General features: G+C 40.9%; 2 protein-coding genes across 3 annotated transcripts in view; one reads left to right on the forward strand and one right to left on the reverse strand.

The window, feature by feature from the left end:
• On the forward strand, positions 1 to 8,994 carry PDZK1 (PDZ domain containing 1). Its single transcript, XM_065741913.1, has 9 exons — positions 1 to 82; positions 2,214 to 2,425; positions 2,729 to 2,981; positions 3,874 to 4,010; positions 5,301 to 5,496; positions 5,718 to 5,914; positions 6,395 to 6,589; positions 7,192 to 7,491; positions 8,414 to 8,994. The coding sequence occupies exons 2-9, from the start codon at positions 2,216 to 2,218 to the stop codon at positions 8,489 to 8,491; spliced, it is 1,566 nt and encodes a 521-aa protein (XP_065597985.1). The 5' UTR covers positions 1 to 82; positions 2,214 to 2,215; the 3' UTR covers positions 8,492 to 8,994.
• GPR89B (G protein-coupled receptor 89B) overlaps positions 8,987 to 21,801 on the reverse strand; it is a 19,040-nt gene continuing 6,225 nt past the window's right edge. For both annotated transcript variants that reach the window (XM_065741916.1, XM_065741917.1), the window contains exons 5-14: positions 21,465 to 21,566; positions 18,755 to 18,875; positions 18,374 to 18,454; positions 14,979 to 15,088; positions 13,451 to 13,539; positions 12,640 to 12,732; positions 12,204 to 12,299; positions 11,295 to 11,384; positions 10,523 to 10,588; positions 8,987 to 10,370 (exon numbers count right to left, since the gene is read on the reverse strand). In XM_065741916.1, coding sequence (XP_065597988.1) covers positions 10,164 to 10,370; positions 10,523 to 10,588; positions 11,295 to 11,384; positions 12,204 to 12,299; positions 12,640 to 12,732; positions 13,451 to 13,539; positions 14,979 to 15,088; positions 18,374 to 18,454; positions 18,755 to 18,875; positions 21,465 to 21,566 — 1,055 coding nt within the window. In that variant the 3' untranslated portion in view covers positions 8,987 to 10,163. The remainder of the gene's footprint in view (positions 10,371 to 10,522; positions 10,589 to 11,294; positions 11,385 to 12,203; positions 12,300 to 12,639; positions 12,733 to 13,450; positions 13,540 to 14,978; positions 15,089 to 18,373; positions 18,455 to 18,754; positions 18,876 to 21,464; positions 21,567 to 21,801) is intronic.

Genomic DNA, 21,801 nt, shown 5'->3' on the forward strand with positions numbered 1-21,801 from the left:
GTCCAATTCTACCTATAGGTACAGCTACAGGAGGGACGGCAAGAGAGAATTCCTGCAAAGGCTGCTCCACACAGGCGTACAGGTAAGTTATTCCCTTTTTTTTTTTGCTATATAAAACTGCGTTTTATGAGCCTGATAATCTTGCATGTAAAGCTTTCATGAAGTGAAATGCTGTTTGCAGCCCACTCTAATCTTTCCTCCATTTCTACATATGAAGAAATAATCCCTCCTGTAAAAGCTTACTGTTCCTTCAGCTTTGTGTAAACTTCAGGAATTAACGAAAATTCCCAGTGTTGGTCAAGAAAAGCTGCTCCGAGCTGTTGTTGAGATCAATACAATGTCCAAACAGCAGTGTGGGACATCCCTACGTGGGCTTATTCCCAATGCCACTATGGATAGACTCAAAAAACTAAGTACCTCACCAAAGGGAGTGAGCAAATTATGATCCACAGCCTGCCTATCCATGCATGCTGAAATACCCCATATTCTCCAGCTTCAGTGACATCCCTGCCAGCTCCCCACTCCTCATCCATACTTTTCCATATGCTGCCCAGCTAACCTTGACAACACAATTTTGGCGTCAACAGAAAGTAGTCTATAGCATGGGTAGCCAGAGGTACTTGATAGCAGTAGGCTGCTATCAAGATCATGGAGAGATTTAACTGCTACCTACTTCTAAAAAAGAGTAAAAGAAATAAAAAGGCCAGTTTCCACACACATTAGTTATATAAGCGATATACAGAAACGGATAAAAGAAAATACAGAACTGTAAAGAAATCATGCAGAGAGATGAAATGTCTTAGTATTTATTAGGCTGAGATTAACGACCTCTGCAACAGATTTTTGGTCTTTTCACAAACTTCTATCAAGAAGGAGGAAAAAAAAAGATCTATCCAGTAAGACTCACATCAAGTATGCTAACCACCTGAAGGGAGAAAGTTGCCATCATTTATCTTGTTCTTATGTCACTGTGGATCTTTGGCAAGAGTTCCTAAGATAGCAAGATAGCGAACTTTGGAAGTGTTCCTTGATCACAACTATTGCTTACTTTCTGAACATAATGTCTCTCTTAATGATATGAACCACCCAATAAATTTTCATTTTATCATAAAAGCATAGAATATTTTAGGTTGAAAAGAACTTCTGGAGGTCATCTGGTCCAACAGCTCATGCAAAACCAGGCCAACCTAGATCAAGTTTCTCAGGGTCCCATCCAGGTAAGCACCTCCAAGCACAGAGATTCTACAGCCACTCCAGGCTCTTGTTCTAGTATCTGAAACCACCAGAGATTAAAAAGGCGTCCTTACATCTTTCTATTTACAATTTCCCTTGCTGTAACCTGTATCTGTTGCCTCTCATCAGTATTAACATCCAAGAACAACACGGATCTGATTTTTCTACACCATCCAATTAGGCTCTTGAAGACGCAGATTAGATATTTTATTTACTTTCTTTTTCCCAAGATTGAACAAACCCAGCTCTCTCAGCCCCTATTTAAACAAGTTGTGCTCCAAAATCCAGCCCACCCCAGTGGACTAGCTCCAGAATATCACTGACATGGAGAGCTCAAAACTAAAAACACCACTCATACTTAGCCTTAGAAGTGCTGTAGGGAACAATCCCTTTATTGACTTGCTGGATACATTCTGATATTGCCTACTACACACTGAAAAGCTACAAAGACTCATGTTCAGTTTTGCTCAGTTGTGTGTTGCCCTGCAAAACTGTCCGCTGGCCAGCCAGCAGCCAGGCCATGCTGTTATTATGTGTGGTTAAGATACAGATTTTTTCCACTTTGTTAAATGTTGAGATATTTCTGACAGCTCCTTTCTGCTGCCTGTTGAGGTCCCTCTAAACATAGCATCCCTATCCTCCAGCCTACTGATTGTTCCCCTCTAGTATTATCTACCAGTTTGTTGAGGATGTATTCTGCCTCACTGACCATGTCATAAATAAAGATGTTATACAGTATCAGTGTCAGTACCAACCCTAAACACTGTCACTAATAATCTATGCCTTTCACAGAACCAGTCCATTCATCTTGGAGTTAGCAGGTAAAAAAGATTAATTTCTTCTCCCTTTCCACAGCTGGATTTCCCAGGAAACCAAACCCAGGGATTTTGAAGCACACTGTCTCAATATGTATTTACAGGGAACATACAAAGGTCAGCTTACTGTTTTTACTCAGTTGCCTTCTCCATCCCATTCTGTAGAGATGACTTCAGTTCTTCAGCCCCGAGAATGCAAAGTGACAAAAAAAAACAAGAAGAGCTACGGATTCTTCCTGCGCGTGGAGAAAGATACAGCAGGACATCTCATCCGGAATGTGGAAAAGAACAGCCCTGCTGAAAAGGCTGGCTTGAAGGATGGAGACAGAGTCCTCAGGGTTAATGGTGTGTTTGTAGACAAGGAGGAACATGCAAAGGTAAAAACCTGATTATTCTGGGGTCTACATCACCTCCTGTGATCCAGACCCACTATCACTATTGGAAGCTTTACCTTCCATTGCTATGGCATCTTCATCCAGGAAGTCCAAGAGCTGAGTCAACAGCTCTAGATACCTCTCTGCATCATTTATGATCTATCATGGGTATGAAATGCCTTTGAGGTGCCACTGTAGTTCATAAGTGGAGAGATGTGACAACAAAACCAGTAAAGAGTGCAATCCTTCCTGGGGAAAGCTTTTAGGTCGGTCACTCTGCTTGCCATTTCACCTTGTCCATTACAGGTGGTGGAGATTGTGAAGAACAGTGGGAATTCTGTTGTATTTCTTGTTCTGGATGAAGCATCTTACATTAAGGCAGAAAAGGAGGGAGCAAACCTGGAAGAGCTGGGTCAAAAGGTATCAAAAGGAAAGAAGAAAAAGCAGCAGTCCACACTGCCCGTGGCCAACGGAGCAGTCGCTGCAGTTCCACAACCACGGCTCTGCTACTTAGCGAAGGAGGAGAAAGGCTATGGCTTCTCCCTGAAAACCACAGAAGGTGAGAGCCTGGGGAGGACAGATGGCATGCACATGACAGCCACAGCTTGGGGGGAGGGGAGGGGTACAACTGCTCTTGCTAACTGAGGGGAAGTAAGAAGCAGCAAGATGGTTTTAGACCCATCTCCAGTCACTTTCTGTACGGCATGTGGTTTCCTGAGGACCGTATTTGTAATGGGGTAGAAAAAAAAAAAGCCAAAAAAAAAAAGAAAAACCACCAGAGCAGTGGTTTTCATTTACCAAAACCACTTCCACAGCTCATGCTTGAACACCAGGTATACTCTGAAACTGCCGCTTTAAGTCCCATCCTATTCCTCCAAATAACTTCAAAAACTAGAACACAAACCTCTTGTCAGCTAGTCAGTAACAAAAAGAAGACCAAGTGCTTCTCCCGATTCATTTTGTTTAGAAAGTGAGGAATTTCCAGTCTCTTTCCCACCTGCCCTTTCTTACAAGGCTGGTCAACAGAGTAGGAAAACCTTCAGGAAATCATCAACTACGAACAGGATATTTCAGAATATGGTATAACTAAAAGATCAAATATCTTTCAAACACAGGAAACTCTGAAGCACGTAAAATAACACTAAACAAAACCAAAAAAAGTCCCTTTCAGCCATCTTTGTCAGCCCCTTTGGCACCCTTGGTAGATAAGTAAGATTGTTTGAGTTGCTGTGAAATAAAATCACCACCTTCCCCCCACTGAAGTGATATTTTCTGGTCAGGAGAAATAAGAGACAGAGGTGTGTCTACACTGAACATTTGTGGTGCCACTATAATATGAACATAAGCAGAAACCAAGAGTGTTTAAGGATATCGGTGCTGAGTTTTCTTAGCCACCAAATGCAGCAGGTCCTGGTGAATTACTCCGTGTAACAAGTTATCATCTATTTTAGGTCAGAAGGGGTTGTTCATAGTGGACCTGGCATCACAAGGAGCAGCTGCAAAGGCAGGTGTCCAAAATAAAGATCGCCTGATTGAAATCAATGGAAAAAATGTAGAAAACGACACACATGAGGAGGCGGTGGAAAAGGTATTTGCACACTGATTTATCTCATGTTCTAATCCATTTTCACAGCAACTTGTTAGGCTTACTGAGGAGGCAGGTCTGGCTAGTTTGAATGCTTCACAGCAGATCTTGAAAGCTACTGTTTGCTCACGAACAACACAGCAGAGTGAGTGCCCCTCTGCTTTAGCTTTGTTGTCATACAGCCTCTTGAACTGACTCTGAATGAACACTGCTGTCAAAACAGACCAAAGAATTTTAAATACAAGAATTACATAAGTGCCAGAAACTGTGTTAAATAAAACTTGCGCTGTTCGTAGAGATCCTGGAAATACTCCCAATAGTAAGAGGACAAGTCATTAAATGTGGCTTTTAGGGCAGGAAGGAGAGGAACTCTCTGATGATACAGGCAGCATGGAACAGGGTGAATTCATGATTTTCGACAGCAGTTCCTTTATTCTGCTAAGAAGTCCAAGAGTAATGAAAATTACTCTGCAAGTAATTTTGCTGCCTGGCCGCAGCTGCAAAGAACATTGCTAATGAGACTTTCAGTTCTCCACTAATGGCACTGCTAAAACACAGCTGGAGCCGCAGTGATTTCTGAGGGCTGGTCATGCTCCCGCATTCCAGCAACACAGTTCAGTGCATGCAACTAAATATGGAGCTGTGCTACGCCTGTGTTTTTGGGGGCTGCAAACCATCAACCGCAGTGACATTCATCCAGATGAGTGAAGAGGGCACTCACTGAACTAAAAAGCAGTTGGAGAAAGATGGAATTACAGGGAGAGGTTGAACTGACTGAAAACCTTCGGAATTGGTCATACAGGTACAATGAAGAGCACCTAGACTGTGACAGACACTTAACACTAGGGCAAAGACAAGTTATCTGCTTGTTGCTGCTATACTCCAAAAGAGCAGTACAGGTGACATGACATGTCCATCTTATAGAGTTTCAGGTTTAGATGAGAGTCAAGCACTATCTACTGAGGATAACTGGATTTTACTGCCACTGCACACCACTCTTATGGCTGTTAGGTGACTCGATTCTACAGCTAATTATTTGGAGACTAGGAAAACAGTAAGAAATACAGAATATTTCCTCATACATATATGCAGGATATCGTGTGTCTAAGATCTTGACATGGTTCAAATTACTAAGAAAAAAAGGAAGAACAAACCTACAGTAGCCTCACCTAGATCTTTCAGCTGATGCATCAGCAGTACTCACACCACTGGTGTATCAGTAAGCCAGTTAATGATGTAGCTACAGCTGTTCTTAAAGGGGTCATATCTGTGACTGTACATGTACTAATGCAGGTAAGGAAGTCTGAAAATCACATTATGCTTCTACTTTCGAATGAAGAAACAGACCACTATTACACAAGCCAGAAGATGGTGCTGAGCAAAGAAAATGCCAACTTAAAATTCCTTCCTCTTAAACCAAGACTTATTAAGCTTCAGAAAGGAAAAAATGGTTATGGCTTTTGTCTACGGATGGAACAAAACACTGGTGGTAAGAACTGAGTTAACACATGATATTTGCTACACCGTTTACTTCTTTATTCCTCTGCAGTTTGCAGACCTCATTCTCCTTGTCCAGCTTCTTAACAAGCCTACCTCAGGGAAACTGTTTCAACTTCAAGTGTAATTTCTACAATAGTTTTTTCCACACAAAATACTATTAAACTTACCATAGGCCTTCACATCCATCCTTTTTCCTCCTTTTGATCTTAGATCACGTAATCAAAGATGTTGATTCCAAGAGCCCAGCAGCCAAGGCAGGTCTCAAAAATGATGATATCTTAGTAGCTGTCAATGGTGAGCGAGTGGATGCATTGGATCATGAAAGCGTAGTGGGAAAGATTAAGCAGTCTGAGGAAAAAACCACACTGTTGGTAGTGGATAAGGAGACTGACGCCATGTATAAATTGGTAAGTAAATGCAAGCTACTGCTAAGGATTCATAACTTGTCATTAAAAGAAACAGAAGCACCAATGAATCAGCGTGCTCTGACAAAGACTTGTGCATCTTGCAGCAAATGTCCAAGATATGCCAAGATTTCAGCAACACTCCTTGCAATTGTATACCAAATCCCTAAACATTTTTGTTCTCTTCCAAGTTTTTAGAGGCACTGCTGGAACCATTCTAAATTTGAAGGCACCGTAAGAAATGTTAAGATAAGACAGCAAAATCAGAACTAAATTGCTGTGTAATCTTTTATGAGCAATACAAAGCTTGCCACGTGGATCAACATTGTAGCTTTCTACTCAACCAGACATTAACAACAAAGAGAAATTCATTGCAGCTTCTATCTGAATCATCAAAAAATTTCAAGTAAAACATATTCAGCAAGAAAGCTAGATTTCACAACAGGTTTTATATTAAAGTTTTCTTTGCCTATGTTTTTTCAGGCTCAAATTTCCCCTTATTCATATTTCTACAAAGTACAAGACCCAGCTCCAACTAAAATGGAGGAAAGAGTGGAGTCGCACACTGAGCAGAACATGAACCATAAGCCAAGAGTCTGCAAGGTGGTGAAAGGGCCTAATGGATTTGGCTTCAGTTTAAACATGGTCAAGAACAAACCTGGACTATTTATCAATGAGGTACTAATGTAAGATAATCAACAATGAAAAGCTTGTGTAGTACCTTGGGCAGTCTTCTCCCATCCTGTAAATGCACTCAAGAAAAAGTGCAAGAAAAGACACATCTCTTCTCCAGCTATCTTAGATAAGTTGTAATTGTTAAAAGTCAGACTGATATCGTAGGACCAATATGAGCACAGACACCAGAAAACCTCATTCCTTCAAAAAAGGAAGGGAAATCCAGGTTTCTTCTAATTTTTGCTGTTATCTGTAAGGCTGGTATGCAAAAATCAATATCTCAAAAACAGATTTTTGAACTCTGAAAATGTAAGAGAGAACTTTCCACTTCTCTAAATTTCACAAGAGTGAATCTTCTGTTGTCTCAAATTAGATCTGTGCCTTTTGTTTTCTTGAGGGGAGGGGTTTCACACATTACTAGAGAATATGTCAGTGTAGTAAAGTTAGATTTAAGTTATACTATCTAGGCCTGTTATCTCTTGCTGTTCAATTCTGCCCCACAGATCTCTCTGCCATGCTTATTTTGACAGTCCAGTGAAGCATCAGTTGCTGATGCATCTTTTCATTGCTATGCTAATATCGCTGTTTGAACTTGCCTTGAACAGGTACAAAAACAGGGGCCAGCTGACATAGCAGGGGTAGAAAATAACGACGTTTTGGTGGAAGTGAATGGGGTGAATGTGACAGATGAGCCCTACAATGATGTCGTGGCAAGAATCAGAGAGAGCGGTGACAAAGTAACGCTACTGGTGTGCAGTAAAGATGCTTACAAATACTTCCAGGACCAGAAAATTCCCATCACAGACTCTATGGTAGAACCAGTCCCTGACACTTCTGAACCTCCTGCTTATACAGAAACCTCAGCAGCAGAGTCAGAGAGAGCCTCACCCAAACCAAGAGAAAGGGTAAGTAATACTGTATTAAGCAAATACTGAGGGATCATTGAGGACACATTAAAAGAACTTCTTATATATGCTGTGTAAAACTGAGCTAGGATTTTCAATTTTCACAAGTCAGTCTAAGCTATCACCAGGGAAGCTGTGGTCTGATAATTGTAAACAACTCTTCCCTTCCACAGGCATAATGCAGATAAGTATCTTTAATGCAAGAGCAAATCACAGAAAGAATGCACATACAAGAGACTTCATGGAACAAGACAACCCCCACACTGCAATCCTCAATGAGGCAACATCATCCTTTAAGTGCAAAAAAAATAAACATCCAAAAAGCATAACCTGCTTTCGGAGAAATTAGGTGAAATATATCAAAGCAGGTATTTTTTTAGAAGAGCAATTGATAGGTTATGTGCAGGAAATGTGCCATTTAAAATTATTTTGCTCATGATGGCAAAAAGAATCTGAACAGAAGTCAGAAAAAGCAGCAAAATACTTCTTCTTGAAACAGTCATTTCGAACCTTCTTTGTGGGTCAGCCTTAAATGCTTCTTTCTGATCATGCACGAGACACAGACAGAATGAATAAGACCAACACTGCCTCCTGTCTTCCTGTCTATTTTTCATGACCCTTATCTACAAAAGTACACAGCTGCCACATTTTTCAAAAGTTCTGTCAGAAGATTAGCACTACTTTTGTGTGCAAGTTCACCAGATACAGGAATTAAACAGGAAACTTCTATTAAACAAATTTCTCTCTAAAAACTATCTAACCAGAAAGCACTTCAATGACAAAAGTCACATTTACTGGCTCATTATGCCTTCCAAACAAGTATATCATTAGTGCAGATTAAAACAGGAGTCCTTCATAACACTGCAGACTAGCTTGTTTACAAACTAAAAATAACCAGAACGTATTTTTTACTCCTCTGCAGGCAAGCTCATCTTCCTCTTCACAATCAGCTGCCTCAGCAGGAGCAGACAGCAACAGCAGCGATGACACAAGGTTCTGAGGATCCAAACTATGCTGAGAAACAAAAAGAAATCTTCCAAATTCTCTTTCTTCAATCATTCTTAGATATTGCAACTCCAGGACTTGACTGTCCCTCCAAGTGCCAAACCTGTAAGGGACTGCAATGACCTGCTGAAATGCAGCTGCCTGAAATAAGCACTTCAGTGTATCCTGCAGTCACTTAACATGCTGCAATTGTACTTCATCCACTGCACAAGGCTTTCTGCCTTGTAAAGTGAGGAGTAACCTACTTACTACTGTAAAGGCTTTAATAATTAGAGGTACATAGTTAAATATACTACAGCAAGGGGAGGAAACAGTTCATAAATTCCTAAGTATCCGAGCCTTTTAAGGATGAGCTTTTAATAAAACCAACTGATTTCTCACCATCTCCCAGAAGAGGCAGTTCTCCTTCTAATCCAAACCTATTAACACAATCTTGGAGGTGATGATCTGTGCTGTATTTATGGCAGTACAACTGCTATGACATCTCAAACCAATGAACTCCTTTCTTCTACTAACATTGCAGAAATTTAACATTAACTTAACTTCATAATTCATAACTCAAAACCTAAAAACTTTAAGCACTGTTTTCTCTCCTCTGCCAACATTTGTGGATTGTAGTTTTTAGAAGTCATGCAGGTTTGTCTAATTCCAAGTCAATACCACATTGTCTTGGATATGATAAAAATGGCTCTGCAGTATTGCTATTGTACGCTTCGCCTCCTTCCTGCACACCAAACACAATTAAGAATTAAATTGTTTTGAGTGGCTATTTTTTTTCCCCAGGTCCTAGCCTTACCGCCTACGATTTATGTTCTAGAATGATCTTATAACAAACAAAGCCTGGGAGTGTGTCTATGGGAAGATACAAGTCACATGAATAAAAGTTACTTTTATGCCTTGAATGACACCAAAAAGGGGAAACAGGCCACTGTAGAAGAATACATAGGTTGAGGGGAACACCAAATTTATAGCATGTAAGGTCAACACATTTATAACATGTAAGGTAAACAAAGCGTAGCTGTTATCTTTGACTCCATACTGAACTCCAGCAAACAGGAATCCAAAGTCTCAGTTCCATTTATATATAAAAAAGCTGAGGTTCAGCAACTGAGAGCTAAGTTCCAGCTCATAAGGGCAGAAAGTACTAGTGATATCCTTTCGAGTTCTCTCTATTTCACTTCTGCCAGGTGGTGAATTCCAGCCACTTTCTAGCTCACTTGCAAACAAATCCTTTGAAGTGACAAAAAACAACTGTGATGCTTGTGTGAGGTATTACAAAAGCTTATTTAATTCCACAGACGCTCACATTCAGCTCCAAAATTACCATCCTCTGAATCTCAATTATGAGTTGCTTTTTAAAAGAAAAATCACATTTCCTTGATGCCTTCTCAGAAGATGTTCTTCTAAACCCAAGATGCTTTACCTCAGGCAGTCAACAGCCCCCTAGATACCTCCCTTTTTTCCTTGGCAATATTTGTATTCTCTTTCCTTCAAGCTGTAGCACCTTAAAACAAGCCACAGAGCTTGAATGAAGATATGGAAGTTCAAAGAGCCAGTTACATTGCTCGAACACAGAACTGTCCTGGCTCTCCAAGTTTTGCAGTCCACAGGAGTTGCTACAATCCAGCAGAAAGGACACAAAAGCAGTGCGTGACTGTAGTCCTTACTTAGGGGGCCATATGCTTTTCTGGAGCTTGTTTGTGTGCTAAGTAGAGAAAGAGGATACTGGATAGTGCACTAACTAGGAATATGACATCAAACCAACGATGATAGAAGTTGAACTGAAGCTCTCCCAGAACTTCTGTTATAATAGTGCGGTACTCTGGAGGCATACTCATCCGAATCAGGAGCACCGATGATACAAAGTACATACCCTGTAAAAAGAGAAAGCAGCAGTTGGTTCAGAATTGGCTATGTGGCTAACATAGGTTAGCACGCAAAGACTATTATCTTCGTCTGTATGTAAAAACAAATATGTATGTAAGCACAAAAGCATACCAGTACGCCCATGGTTCTGCACACTCACCATGATCTGTGCTAAAAGCAGAACAATAACATTGGAGGACTTGCTGCTGGAAATGGCATAGAAGAACTAGGAAGAAAAAACATACTGAAAATAAGCAGTTAGCCAATGATGCCTTAGGACACCATGAAAGGAACACGCCATTCAATACTCTATTTCATAAAAAACATGTTTTTTCAGAGAGGTGTGTGTACTCTACTTCTAGAAACATGAACCTCTTAACTCAGTGGCAGGCAACAAGTGGCAAAAGTCATGTATTATTACTGAAGCACAGGTCAACTCAAGCAGTTACACGTCTCTTGAGTTAATACCTTTCCAGTTCTATGAAGAGAATTAGCAGTTCCAATGAGACAATCTAAATTCTTTCAATCATCACCTTAGCAACCTTTACTAATACGCCTTGGCTATAGCATTGTCCAAAACCCATGCTTACACCCAACGTCTTATTGAGCATCCATGCTTCCTCCTGAGAATAACAATAATAGAAAACGAGCAGGGAAATATTGCGGAGAATATATTTTTCCTCTCCCCCTCCCTCTGCAAGGACTTAAATTCAGATAGTAAAAACATAAACATGTACTGAAAACTTACACAGTTTACCTGGTGTAGGGAACCTGCTTTGGCAGGGGGGTTGGACTTAATGATCTCTTGAGGTCCCTTCCAACCCCTGTGATTCTATGATTCTACATGTTCTGTTTGAATTTAAAGACTTGGTAACAGCTTTATTAATTAAAAAAAAAAAAACACCACGTAAAACACCACTGGCCAAACCTACCTTTGTAAGTGTAATTAGCAAGCCTCTGATAGAGGTGACAATGATTATTCCAACAAGAATAAAGGAAATGTGCTGCGACCAGAATTTCACCTGTAACAAGAGGAATGCAGTTAATTCTCTAACCCCATTTTCACCACATTGTAGAGCTGCTAATTCTTTAGGATCCTGATACTTCCTAATCAAACAATATCCATCACAGACAGGTTTACGTAACAGATATTGTCACAGTTGTATTAGTTAAGTCATTACATTAAACACACAAGAAAAAGAGACAATTGACATCAATCATCTCTTCACAGGATCAGAGGGCAAATAGCAGAATACCTATGCGTACAGGCAAATGTAATTCTCTATAGATAAGTGTATTCATCTAAGCAAGACGGCCATCATGTTCCTATATATTTGCCAAACAAACAACCACACTGGTCTCTGGAAAGACCACTTCAGCCTTCCAGCATAAAATTAGTTTGAAAGAAAGGTTTATGGTGTACTTCCTTTCCTCTTTACTGAGTCAGATGTCTCAAGTGCATTCTCAGGGATCTATCATTTCCACATTATTAGTAGTCGTAAAGGTTGTAAAAGCTAAGAGACCAGCATAAACAAGGAGATGCTGCAAAAGAAGGAAAATGCGGGGAAGTAACTCCACAAAGGAGGGATCTCCAAAAAGAGATCCTTTCTCAGTGGCAGTCAGCCCTTAAATGAGGTCTAAGAGGGGTGCAGCCTGGCTTCACCTCTTCCAGTCACGCAGGTGTATCACCTTCACCTGTACTCCCAGGGCTGACCAGATCTTTCCTTCAGGTGCTCATTCAGTGGTTCAGGCTGTGACTCAGCAGTTCCCATACAGTAGTACACTATTGTTTACATGGGGTAGGACTGAATGAAAAGGCTCTAAGAATCAATACATCTCACATCAAACTGGATTCCCAAATAATTTACAGTGATCTCAATTCCTCTTGTGACTGGATCCGTCTTCCCCACACGGTCAAACACAATATTGATGGTAGCCTGCAAGGCAGAGATGGATTTACAATCAGACAAGAAAATAAAAAGCACACCTCAGTGCTATATGTGAGACTCTTACTCTGCATACCCAAGGTTGGGGGGAGCAGCTGGATTGTCTAAGAAGGTATAAAAATACATACATTAGAAATGCTTGCCTAAGGTTCTGTAAAAAGACAGATGCAGAGCTTTATTACAGACAAGTGCCATTTTCATTCAGAATTTCCAGAAGCAAGATTATAAGGAGACTAGAGCCTTACTTAATACACTACACGTACAGTATAATGTGAGCAGGGGGTGACATTTGCATATGTGCACATAAAAAAAGAATAAAACATTTACTTACCATGAAGATTTTCCAGACACAGTAGATGGAGAAAAAGTAACCCAAAAAATTGAAGTATTTTCCTTGGAAAGTTTTGGAGTACTCTATTCTCTCCTGTAGAAAGAAAAAAACAAAAGCAAGAAGGGAGAAACAGAATACGTAATGAAAAATTCATTACTGTGATTAACCCACAGCATAAAACCATGCATTTTAATGGTGCACCAAGAGCAGCAACCACAGCTTTATCCTACAACTTTTTTTAATTCAGAGGCTTCTAAACAGCTTTAGAAACGTATAGCATGTTCCAGCATATATCCAAACTGGAAGTAACCCACCCTCTAGACCCTAAATTAAAGAATCATAGAATCATCATAGGACCACAGAATGGCTTGGGTTGGAAGAGACCTCAAAGATATCTAGTTCCTCCCTGCCATGGGTAAGGTTGCCAACCACAAGCACTAGATCAGGTTGCCCAGTGCCCCATCCAATCTGGCCCAAAATGCCTCCAGGGATGAAGAACCCACAGCTTCCCTGGGCAACTTGTTCCAGTGTCTCACCACTCTCTCAGTGAAAATTTTCTCCAGACATCTAATCCAAATCTTCCCCTTTTTAGTTTAAAACCAGTCGCCCCTGTCCTGTCTATCCATGCAAAAAGTCAATTTCCCTCCTGTTTACAAGTTCTCTTTTAAGCAGTGGAAGGCCACAACGGATTCTCACTCCATTACATCACAACATTTACCTGCTAAACAGCTTTCAATTTCTGGCAACACAAGTTCTCATTCAAGCTACTCTGGCCCACAGTACCTATCTGGGCAGTCATTTTGTTTCATACCTTTGTTGCATGCAGGTCAGCAGTTTCGAGAAAAAGCTGCCGGCTCAGCTCTTCTAGGGCATCCACCTCTTGCTGGATAAGAGACAGATCTGGCAAACCAGCATAGTCAAGGCTCAAGTACATCACAAATTCTTAATCAAAAAGAAAACATTCCCCACCTTCACCTCAACAGTCTAACCACTTTTTTAATCCATATCAGTTTTCTGATGCTGTCTTAGTGCTCTTGTTAATAACGCATCCAAAGAAATCTCAAGGGTACCTGTGTTGCACAGTACTCTACCTAGGGAACAGACTGCAGAACCAGAGCTGTCAAGGACTGCTTCGCCACTTCAGTCAGCATCCCATATCATCAGAGCGCATAGTATTTCACTCTCCCATCACCTTCATAAACAAAACCACTCAGTAACTGCCCCAGGAATTAGTGCTTATTATCCAGTCTAGTCAAATAGCCAAATTCTAATTTTAACAGCCATTGGAAAAGGACAGGAAGAAGACTCCTCAGACTTAAGCAAACTGCACATTTTAGGTGGTCTGACACAAACTGTTGGTAGGTAACAGCAAGTTAGAGAAGTATAGACCTTTATAACTGTCCACACATTCCTTCTATCCTTTTTGCATACGCAGGATAACACTTCTTCTCATGTTCCTGTCCACTTTTTTGCCACACTGCTACAGCCAACAGCAGCGAACATACACCATGAGAACACTTTGGTCCACAGATTGCTTCTTGCCCTGAAGAGAGGGACCTGGGTGTCCCAGAAGGTCTGGATACTGGACAACAGGTTGGCCACGAGCCAGCAGTGTGCCCTGGTGGCCATGAAAGCCAATGGCATCCTGAGTCTGCTTCTCTGGAGACATTCAAGACCCGCATGGACACCTACCTGTGCAGCCTGGTCTAGGGAGGTGCTTTGGCAGGGGGTTGGACTAGGTGATCTATAGAGGTCTCCTCCAGACCCTACACTTCTGTGATTCTGTGATTCCTGCCTTTCTTATCACTTCCCAACTCAGCCAAAAAGCCAGCAAGGTAAACTGTTCAGCACTTCAAATAGTGCTGTTGTTTTGCTCAAGTACGTCACACCTTTTCTACCCTGGAAGAGTGTACTTCAAGCAATGGAAAAAAACCATGTATGCAGGTAAGTCAGTTAGCCAAGGATACATCAGAATAGAAAGCTGCCTCCAGCTTCAGTGTTGTGACAGGGTAGACATCTGCGATGTGACACAGCAAGTGAGTACATCTGCCCTGAAACCTGCTGTACACTTCAACTGTGTGATGTAACAGCTCATCTATACAGTATGGCTGCAACATGCGACTCCTGAGTGCCTACATAAAACTGTGAGTCCAATCCCTGGGTAAAAGGTGAGACAGTATAGCACTAGATAGCAAACCTCCCAGGAGACATGAAATCTTTTCCCAGGCTTCTGGACAGTGCTGAAACACAGGTGCTTCACAACTGGCCCACCTAATACTCTTCCTTTCAAAAGGAAGCTGGAGATCACCTCCACATGCCAGAATGCAGATGAAGGATACTTTCACTGCCTGCAACAGACGTCGTAACACTTTTTATCATTCCCCAGAAGCCAGTGGGTTTGTTGTGCACTTCCCCTCTCTGGAACATTGTCCTGTGAGCCACTGCTATCCTGAAAGAATTGAAAACACAAATCTTTAGGAGTAAAGTTTTTTTTAGAAAAATACAAAAGACAAAAACAAACTCAAATCCAACATCCAAAAAACAGTTCCTTAGAAAAGACGATTAAATTAAATTCACTGCAAACAGATGCCCCCTTTCTATTTCCCTAAGCACTAATCTTGCTTCCTAACATTATCTTGATTAGTTCTGGAATACAGCCCAGATCTAATCAAGCAAGATTCAATGAGACACTTCCTAAGACTTCTATTTGGAATTGTGCTTCATTCCTTAGAGGGATTTAAATCCAATTAAAAGTAAATATTCATATGGCTTTCTCAGTCACGTGATTACTTTCATCAAACATACGACTGTGCTATCTCAAAATCAGGAACTAGAAAAACTTCTCATTCCCCTTTCTCTCCTTGGACACCTCTTTATCACTGCACATTTGGCTTCCTCCACAGAAGTGTGAGCACTGGGTGGTATGCAGCAGCTCTCTCATATGCTGTCACTCACTGTTAGGCTGCACGACAAGCTCTTCTGAAGCAGAAACACATAAATCCATTATTGGACTGAACCACGAGACACTTCCGGCGATCTGAACGTGACTTCTAAAACTCATCCAATACTACAGCAGCAGCTGCATACTGTCCCTCACACCCCCATGTTCAATGCAGCATAATCCCTGCGAGCACTGCTGGCTTCTGGCCTCATTTCCTCACATGTCTCTCCATTGAAATTTGTGAGCCAGTTATCCACCCTAAGCTGAAGACTATTCATAGTATTGTCAAGGCAATCCATGATTTGACAGCATTTAGGTCCTTTTTTGCTGCAGCAGCCAGCACTGTTACAACTGGTACTGAGCCCTCTCCAAGGTTGCTGATAAGCAGTGTCATATAAAATAATAATAATATAATATAATAATATATCACACAGTAGAAGAAGTAATACCCTTGGGGCATTTCCCATAGAGAACACATGCCCATACAATAGAAACAATGAAGATCTTAGAATTATCTAATTCCTCCAAATAGTTGTCAAATATAGGCAAGAACTGCATTTTTAATGCTTGTTATCTCCCCGTTACCCAGTTCCCACACTCCATTCCAAATGAACCACAGCACTGCAAAAAAAAAAAAAAAAGAAAAAAGAAAAAAGTATCTACATCATGATGAAAATGCAAGGCTGCAGTTCAAGTGCAATTATACCAAGGTAAATCTTTTACACTGAGAAGTGGTAGGGATTACTGTACCTACACAATGGTTAGAGTTCTGAAGATGTCAAGGAAAGGACCCACAAGTAAAAAAAAAAAAAACCATGTAATTTTCATTTGTATTTACAGGTGACACATCTATTTCAGGCAGTCTGCTATAATTCTGATATGAAGCAAATCAAAGCAACAGTGTCACAGCAACAGTAGGTATTTTAACTACAGCCTCAGATATGTAATATAGAATCACAGTACCACCAAGGTTGGAAAAGACTTACAAGATCACCCAGTTCAACTGTCCACTTATCACCAATAGTGCTCATTAAACCATGCCCCTCAACACAACATCGAAACATTCCTTGAACACCTCCATGGTGGTGACTCCACCACCTCCTTGAGCAGCCCATTCCAGCATCTGACCATGCTTTCAGAGAAGAAGTATTTCCTAATCTCCACTCTGAATCTCCGTTGCTGCAACTTGAGGTCATTCCCTCTAGTCCTATCACCAGTTACATGAGAGAAGAGGCCAACCACCAGCTCACTACAGCTTCCCTTCAGGCTGTTTCAGAGAGCAATACGATATCCCCTGAGCTTCCTCTTCTCCAGACTGAACAATCCCAGCTTCCTCCTCTGCTCCTCATATGCCCTGTGCTCCAGACCCTCAGCAGCTTAGCTGCCCTTCTCTGGGCACGCACCAAGGCTTCACTGTCTTTCTTGCAGTGAGGGCCCCAAAATATCTGCAAGGATGAGTATGAAGAACCTGTCAACCTTAGAAGGCAAATTTCCTTAATGCACTGCGTACACTCAGAAAGGAGAGAACCATTCCTGTGCAAAAAGCACCAGCAAAAATAACTTTCAGCAGCTGTCTCCAGGAAAATGCTAGCCAGTTACAAGTCCCAGGCATCCATACTTTCAACCCAACATGACCTTCCCTGAGATCAGAGGTCCAAAACTACACAACATAAAAGGGCAGTCTCAAAAGCAGTACTCCACAGTAATCTTTCAACTCCAAGGCCATCATGTTATTTGTCAATTACATCAGTCAATTAAACCTCTCCGATTAAATGCACCTTCTAATTAACTACAAATCACCACAAATACTGAGTTAACATTTGTCCACCACTTCACATTTTCAAAGGGGAAGAAAGAAGACATGGTTTAACTACACTTTCATGCACTCAGCATATCAGTTCAATGATCAGCAGATATGCCTGCTGGTGACTAATTCAGCAAGGCTATTCTACTTTATAATACACTAAAAGGTTTCACTACAACATTAGTGCACCTAAAGTAAAGTTTTGAGGGTTTCTGCAAGGATTCCATGTCAGACAGACTTTTGAAGTGGCATGGGTAATTGCGTTTATTCTTTATAACTGGTAAGGCATGAAATATGCAATTTGTAAGAGCATGAAAAAATCCTTTCAGTGTAAACACAATGACACTGTTTCCTGAAAGCAGCTTTTTCACCTGGGGCATGTGAAATAAGCTAAATCAACAAAAGCAGAGCTCTGATGTCATGCATATGCTACCTTCTGATGTCACACTACACTACCACCACGCTAGCAGTGTTCCACGACTCGACAATACCTTTATCAATATTCTTGCAATTGGCAAGGTTCACACAGCTGTATCCACATCAGCTCACTAGCTTCCTTCAGTTTTGTTCAGGAAACACCAGATCCACAGAGCAGAAGTGACCTCAGTAGGTATGAATTCAACTGCTGTACCAAAACTGCCAATAAGAGAGTTAACTGTGGTGGTTTAAGAGGCATTCATTCATCGGGAGAAAAAGGTGTTTATCTTAGACTAGCCAAGTTGCCATCAGAGAGTTAGAACTTGTCCTGGAAGCCTAATCTATACCACTACATGATAAACGATGCTATTTAAGGTAGAGGCCTGGGAAGAAGCCTAAGTTGCATGTCAGGCCAGAATGAAACACCATGCAGCACTAACCTAACTCAGCCACCTGTTTCACTGGAACAGCTAGCCCTGAAAAGAAAATTTGGGTGATTTCGAGATCATCTTATACCGTACTGACTCCAAATCCTTGAGATAATTCATTTAATGCAACTGCTCCTTTCTCACCTTTTTTTCTTGCTAATAATCATGTCCATAGTCTGAAGGAGTCGTCGCTCTAAAGCGAGAATATCCGCGTCTGTCACATTCCTGTAGAAAGAAGACACCCAACAATCAGGCCTGCTATCCCATTTCAGAGGGAATATAAGCATCTCTCTTCTTTGTTTCATGAGGATGTGCATATGAAGAGGTGTTTCAGTGATGAAAGTGCTTCTGGTGTGTACAGCAGCAATAGCTACAATATGCTTAGAACATGGAAAACAAAATTCATCACTAACGCCATCAGGATGAGAAAAAGGCAACTTTAAAGAAAAAATTCAATTGATTCAATGAGAAAAGCAGAAGAATAACCTCAAAGGCAGACAAAATCTTTCACAAGGCTGCAATTACCTGAGAAAGTAGGACATGTAAGTATACGGACAGTTGACAGCACCAAATCCTGACAGCAAAGCCATGAGTGTCACCCCAATCACACCCACGCGGCTGATGAGCTGCTCTATAGACAGGATTCCTGAAAGATAAGGAACACAGCATCAGTAACTGGCTGCACCCTTCATACTGTTCCCCAGTTGGTGTCTTCACAAACCAGTACACATACAGAGCTGCCTAATGAAACCAGCCACCTTCACAGTGCAATGACCAGAGGTAATATGAACTATAGACAGGGACTACGAATAGAGAAGAAAGTCTCCCTCAGAAAACACATTATCGTGCTTAAAAACAGGGATAGGATACTCAGACTGTGAAGTATGTTAAGAGACTTGAAGGAGATTAACAGTCAACTTTTCAGTTCTAAATTAATAAAATGCTAGTGGCTAGACTTTACTGAGGTTGGAACATAATATCCAGCAGGTTCCATAAAGCAGACATCTTCAGCAAAGACACTCCAGCTATAACCAGGAATAGTTACCAAACCAGTTACCCCCAGCAAACTGGTCCAAAACTCTCTAATCCTAGAGAAGAAGCCCTATCCTGTCAATCATTAGGAGTGACCCTCTCATACCAGGTGCAATTTGTACAGCAAGATAGCAGAGTTAGTTATGACAGGAGAAGCATGAGCTTCCCATGCTATCCGTTCAGTATTCATTCTGTGGATACACATGAGCAGTTGAGGTGACCACCAAACAAGCATTCTGAGCATCAGGTGAACTCTAAAACATGCATTCACATGACATGGCACAAATGTCAAGCCTGTGTTGTATCCAATACCAAGCAATAAGACTGCATTTATTCCTCCCAACCATGAAGAACAGACCTCAAACCATCTTCTCAGGATACAGTGCCATGTATTATCAAACATTAACTTGCTTTTTAGGGAGATAGTATTAGAATAGATGCTACACACAGCATATTTGGAGCTTACATGATTGTAAAGCTGAGATGGCCAAGTGCCAAGCCACATTTCATGCTTCAGAGAAAGGGAATAAATGATGAAAACACAGCAAAAGGACTTCACAAAGGGAAACTGAGACAACCCGGTCATGTGCAGCTGCATAGAGATTTACACCAGCTACAGAATGTGCTACTATATCCTGGCCTTTTGCCCTACACACTATCAGATAGCACCAATTAAAACAGAGGTGACTTCAAACCGACATGACATTCCACTGTCTAAAACAACATTCAGCCATAACATTCTCAGCATCTTTACTCTTGTGATCAGCTCACATAAAACGTGTGCTTTATGAACTCCCATGAATATAAGAGTCTTAATAGAATACTACTAGGTAATCCAGTACAGAATAAATCTCTCCTGCAATCAGGTTCACAAAGTCATACTTAAACTGGAGACCATCCAGGACTCCCAACAAAGAGTCCTGGTCACTGGTGCATTTCAAAGCTGCTGCACCTGGTAGCATAAGAAACTGTACAACTGTTAGGTGTTAAGGTACCATTCTGCAAAGCAGAAGACAAAAATGGGGAAAAAAGAAAAAAAAAGAAAAAAAAAAAGAACTACCATCTCTGGAAATTCGCAGTTGTTACTCAGCTACACAGAACTTTTTGAGTACTCTGAAGAGGACTGCCTGAGCCTGATGGCTAAACTCCCTTTGGATCAACATATTATGCAGACTCAAGTGGATCTAAGTGGATTCACTTCTTCCTTGGCAAGGAAACACTGTGTATAGTGATCTGACCTATTTACGTGCTACTGTATTTCATGGGTAAATGACACAATTATAAAACACAGATACACACTTTCCCTTAGCAATTGGTATCCTTCAATTTTTATCTTGTAAGGGAGTCCAAAATAAAGTAGTTTCAAGGAGAACAGAAAGATTAAGCTGACGGTTATCTATCTGGACAGATACATTCACCAGTTGGAAGTGAAGTGAATCTCTCCTGCTGAGAAAAACAAACAATTCTCCAGCGCAGGGGATAATGGAAGGGTAAGTTACACAGGAAACCCAGGTGACAACTAATCCTTCCTACAGTGTTTTAAGACATACTAGGTGCCCAAAGGATACAGAACAGTTACGCACATGCTGACAATGTCTCTTGGATAACAACTATTTTAAGTCTACACAGTATCTTCACATTATAAATACTCTTGGTTCTGCAAGTGCAGGGCAGAGATATCCAAGCTGATTCTGCAAATACATAGGTCTGGCATACAGCAGGAGTTCACAACTTACACACTAGTACTGTGCAATTTTGCTGCCTCTGGACTCAGGTGGAGTGCCAAAGTTGCACCGAAGTTAATTCACCCTGCCTGGCATGCTACTGGATATAGTTTAAATAAATCTGAGTTTGGAAACCCTGCCATGTTTTGTCAACTGGACAGCCACCTATGCTAAGCTGATCTGGTTTTAGTCACCAAAAATAAATAAATAAATAAAATCTGACTGGCAAAAATCAGATTAAGGATTGGTTGTCAATTCTCTTCTTATAATACATTAGTCTCCACAAGAACATAAACAAGCGAATAAAACTTGTGATCAGCTTATAAGTGCAAAACGTCATATTTTGTGGAAAATGCAAGAAATATTTTCTCTAGTCCCAAATGTGGAATAAACATAACACAATAAAAGCTCCAATATAAAGGTAAGAGAGCAAAGACTACTTTCAGGATGGAAGGAATAAACAAGTACAGGAAACTCACCATGTTTTGGGCTGAGGATGGGAAATGGATCCCCCAGCTTCCAGAAGAAATACATAAACGTCAACCACAGAACACATGCAAAAAGCAGCTTCTGTCTGTGTACTAATGGAGAGAAAAAAAAAAAACATAGTATTAGTATTGAAGATCTTCCTTTAAGGCCTCCTCTGGCTTATAAAATTACTCCAACAACCCAAAAAACACTTTTAGCAGAGATGGACAAAACGGTTGTATTCTGACAGAGCTGGAGCTAGCAGCATTCACCCCTTAACTTCCTACCAAGCTCACTATTTGAGACATCATTTTTTGCAAGAGCTAACCCAGCAACACATCATTTTGG

The sequence above is a fragment of the Cyrtonyx montezumae genome, unplaced genomic scaffold (assembly GCF_038088225.1).
Source record: "Cyrtonyx montezumae isolate F1298 unplaced genomic scaffold, pur_monq_1.0 scaffold_3, whole genome shotgun sequence".
In the NCBI taxonomy this organism is placed as follows: domain Eukaryota; kingdom Metazoa; phylum Chordata; class Aves; order Galliformes; family Odontophoridae; genus Cyrtonyx; species Cyrtonyx montezumae.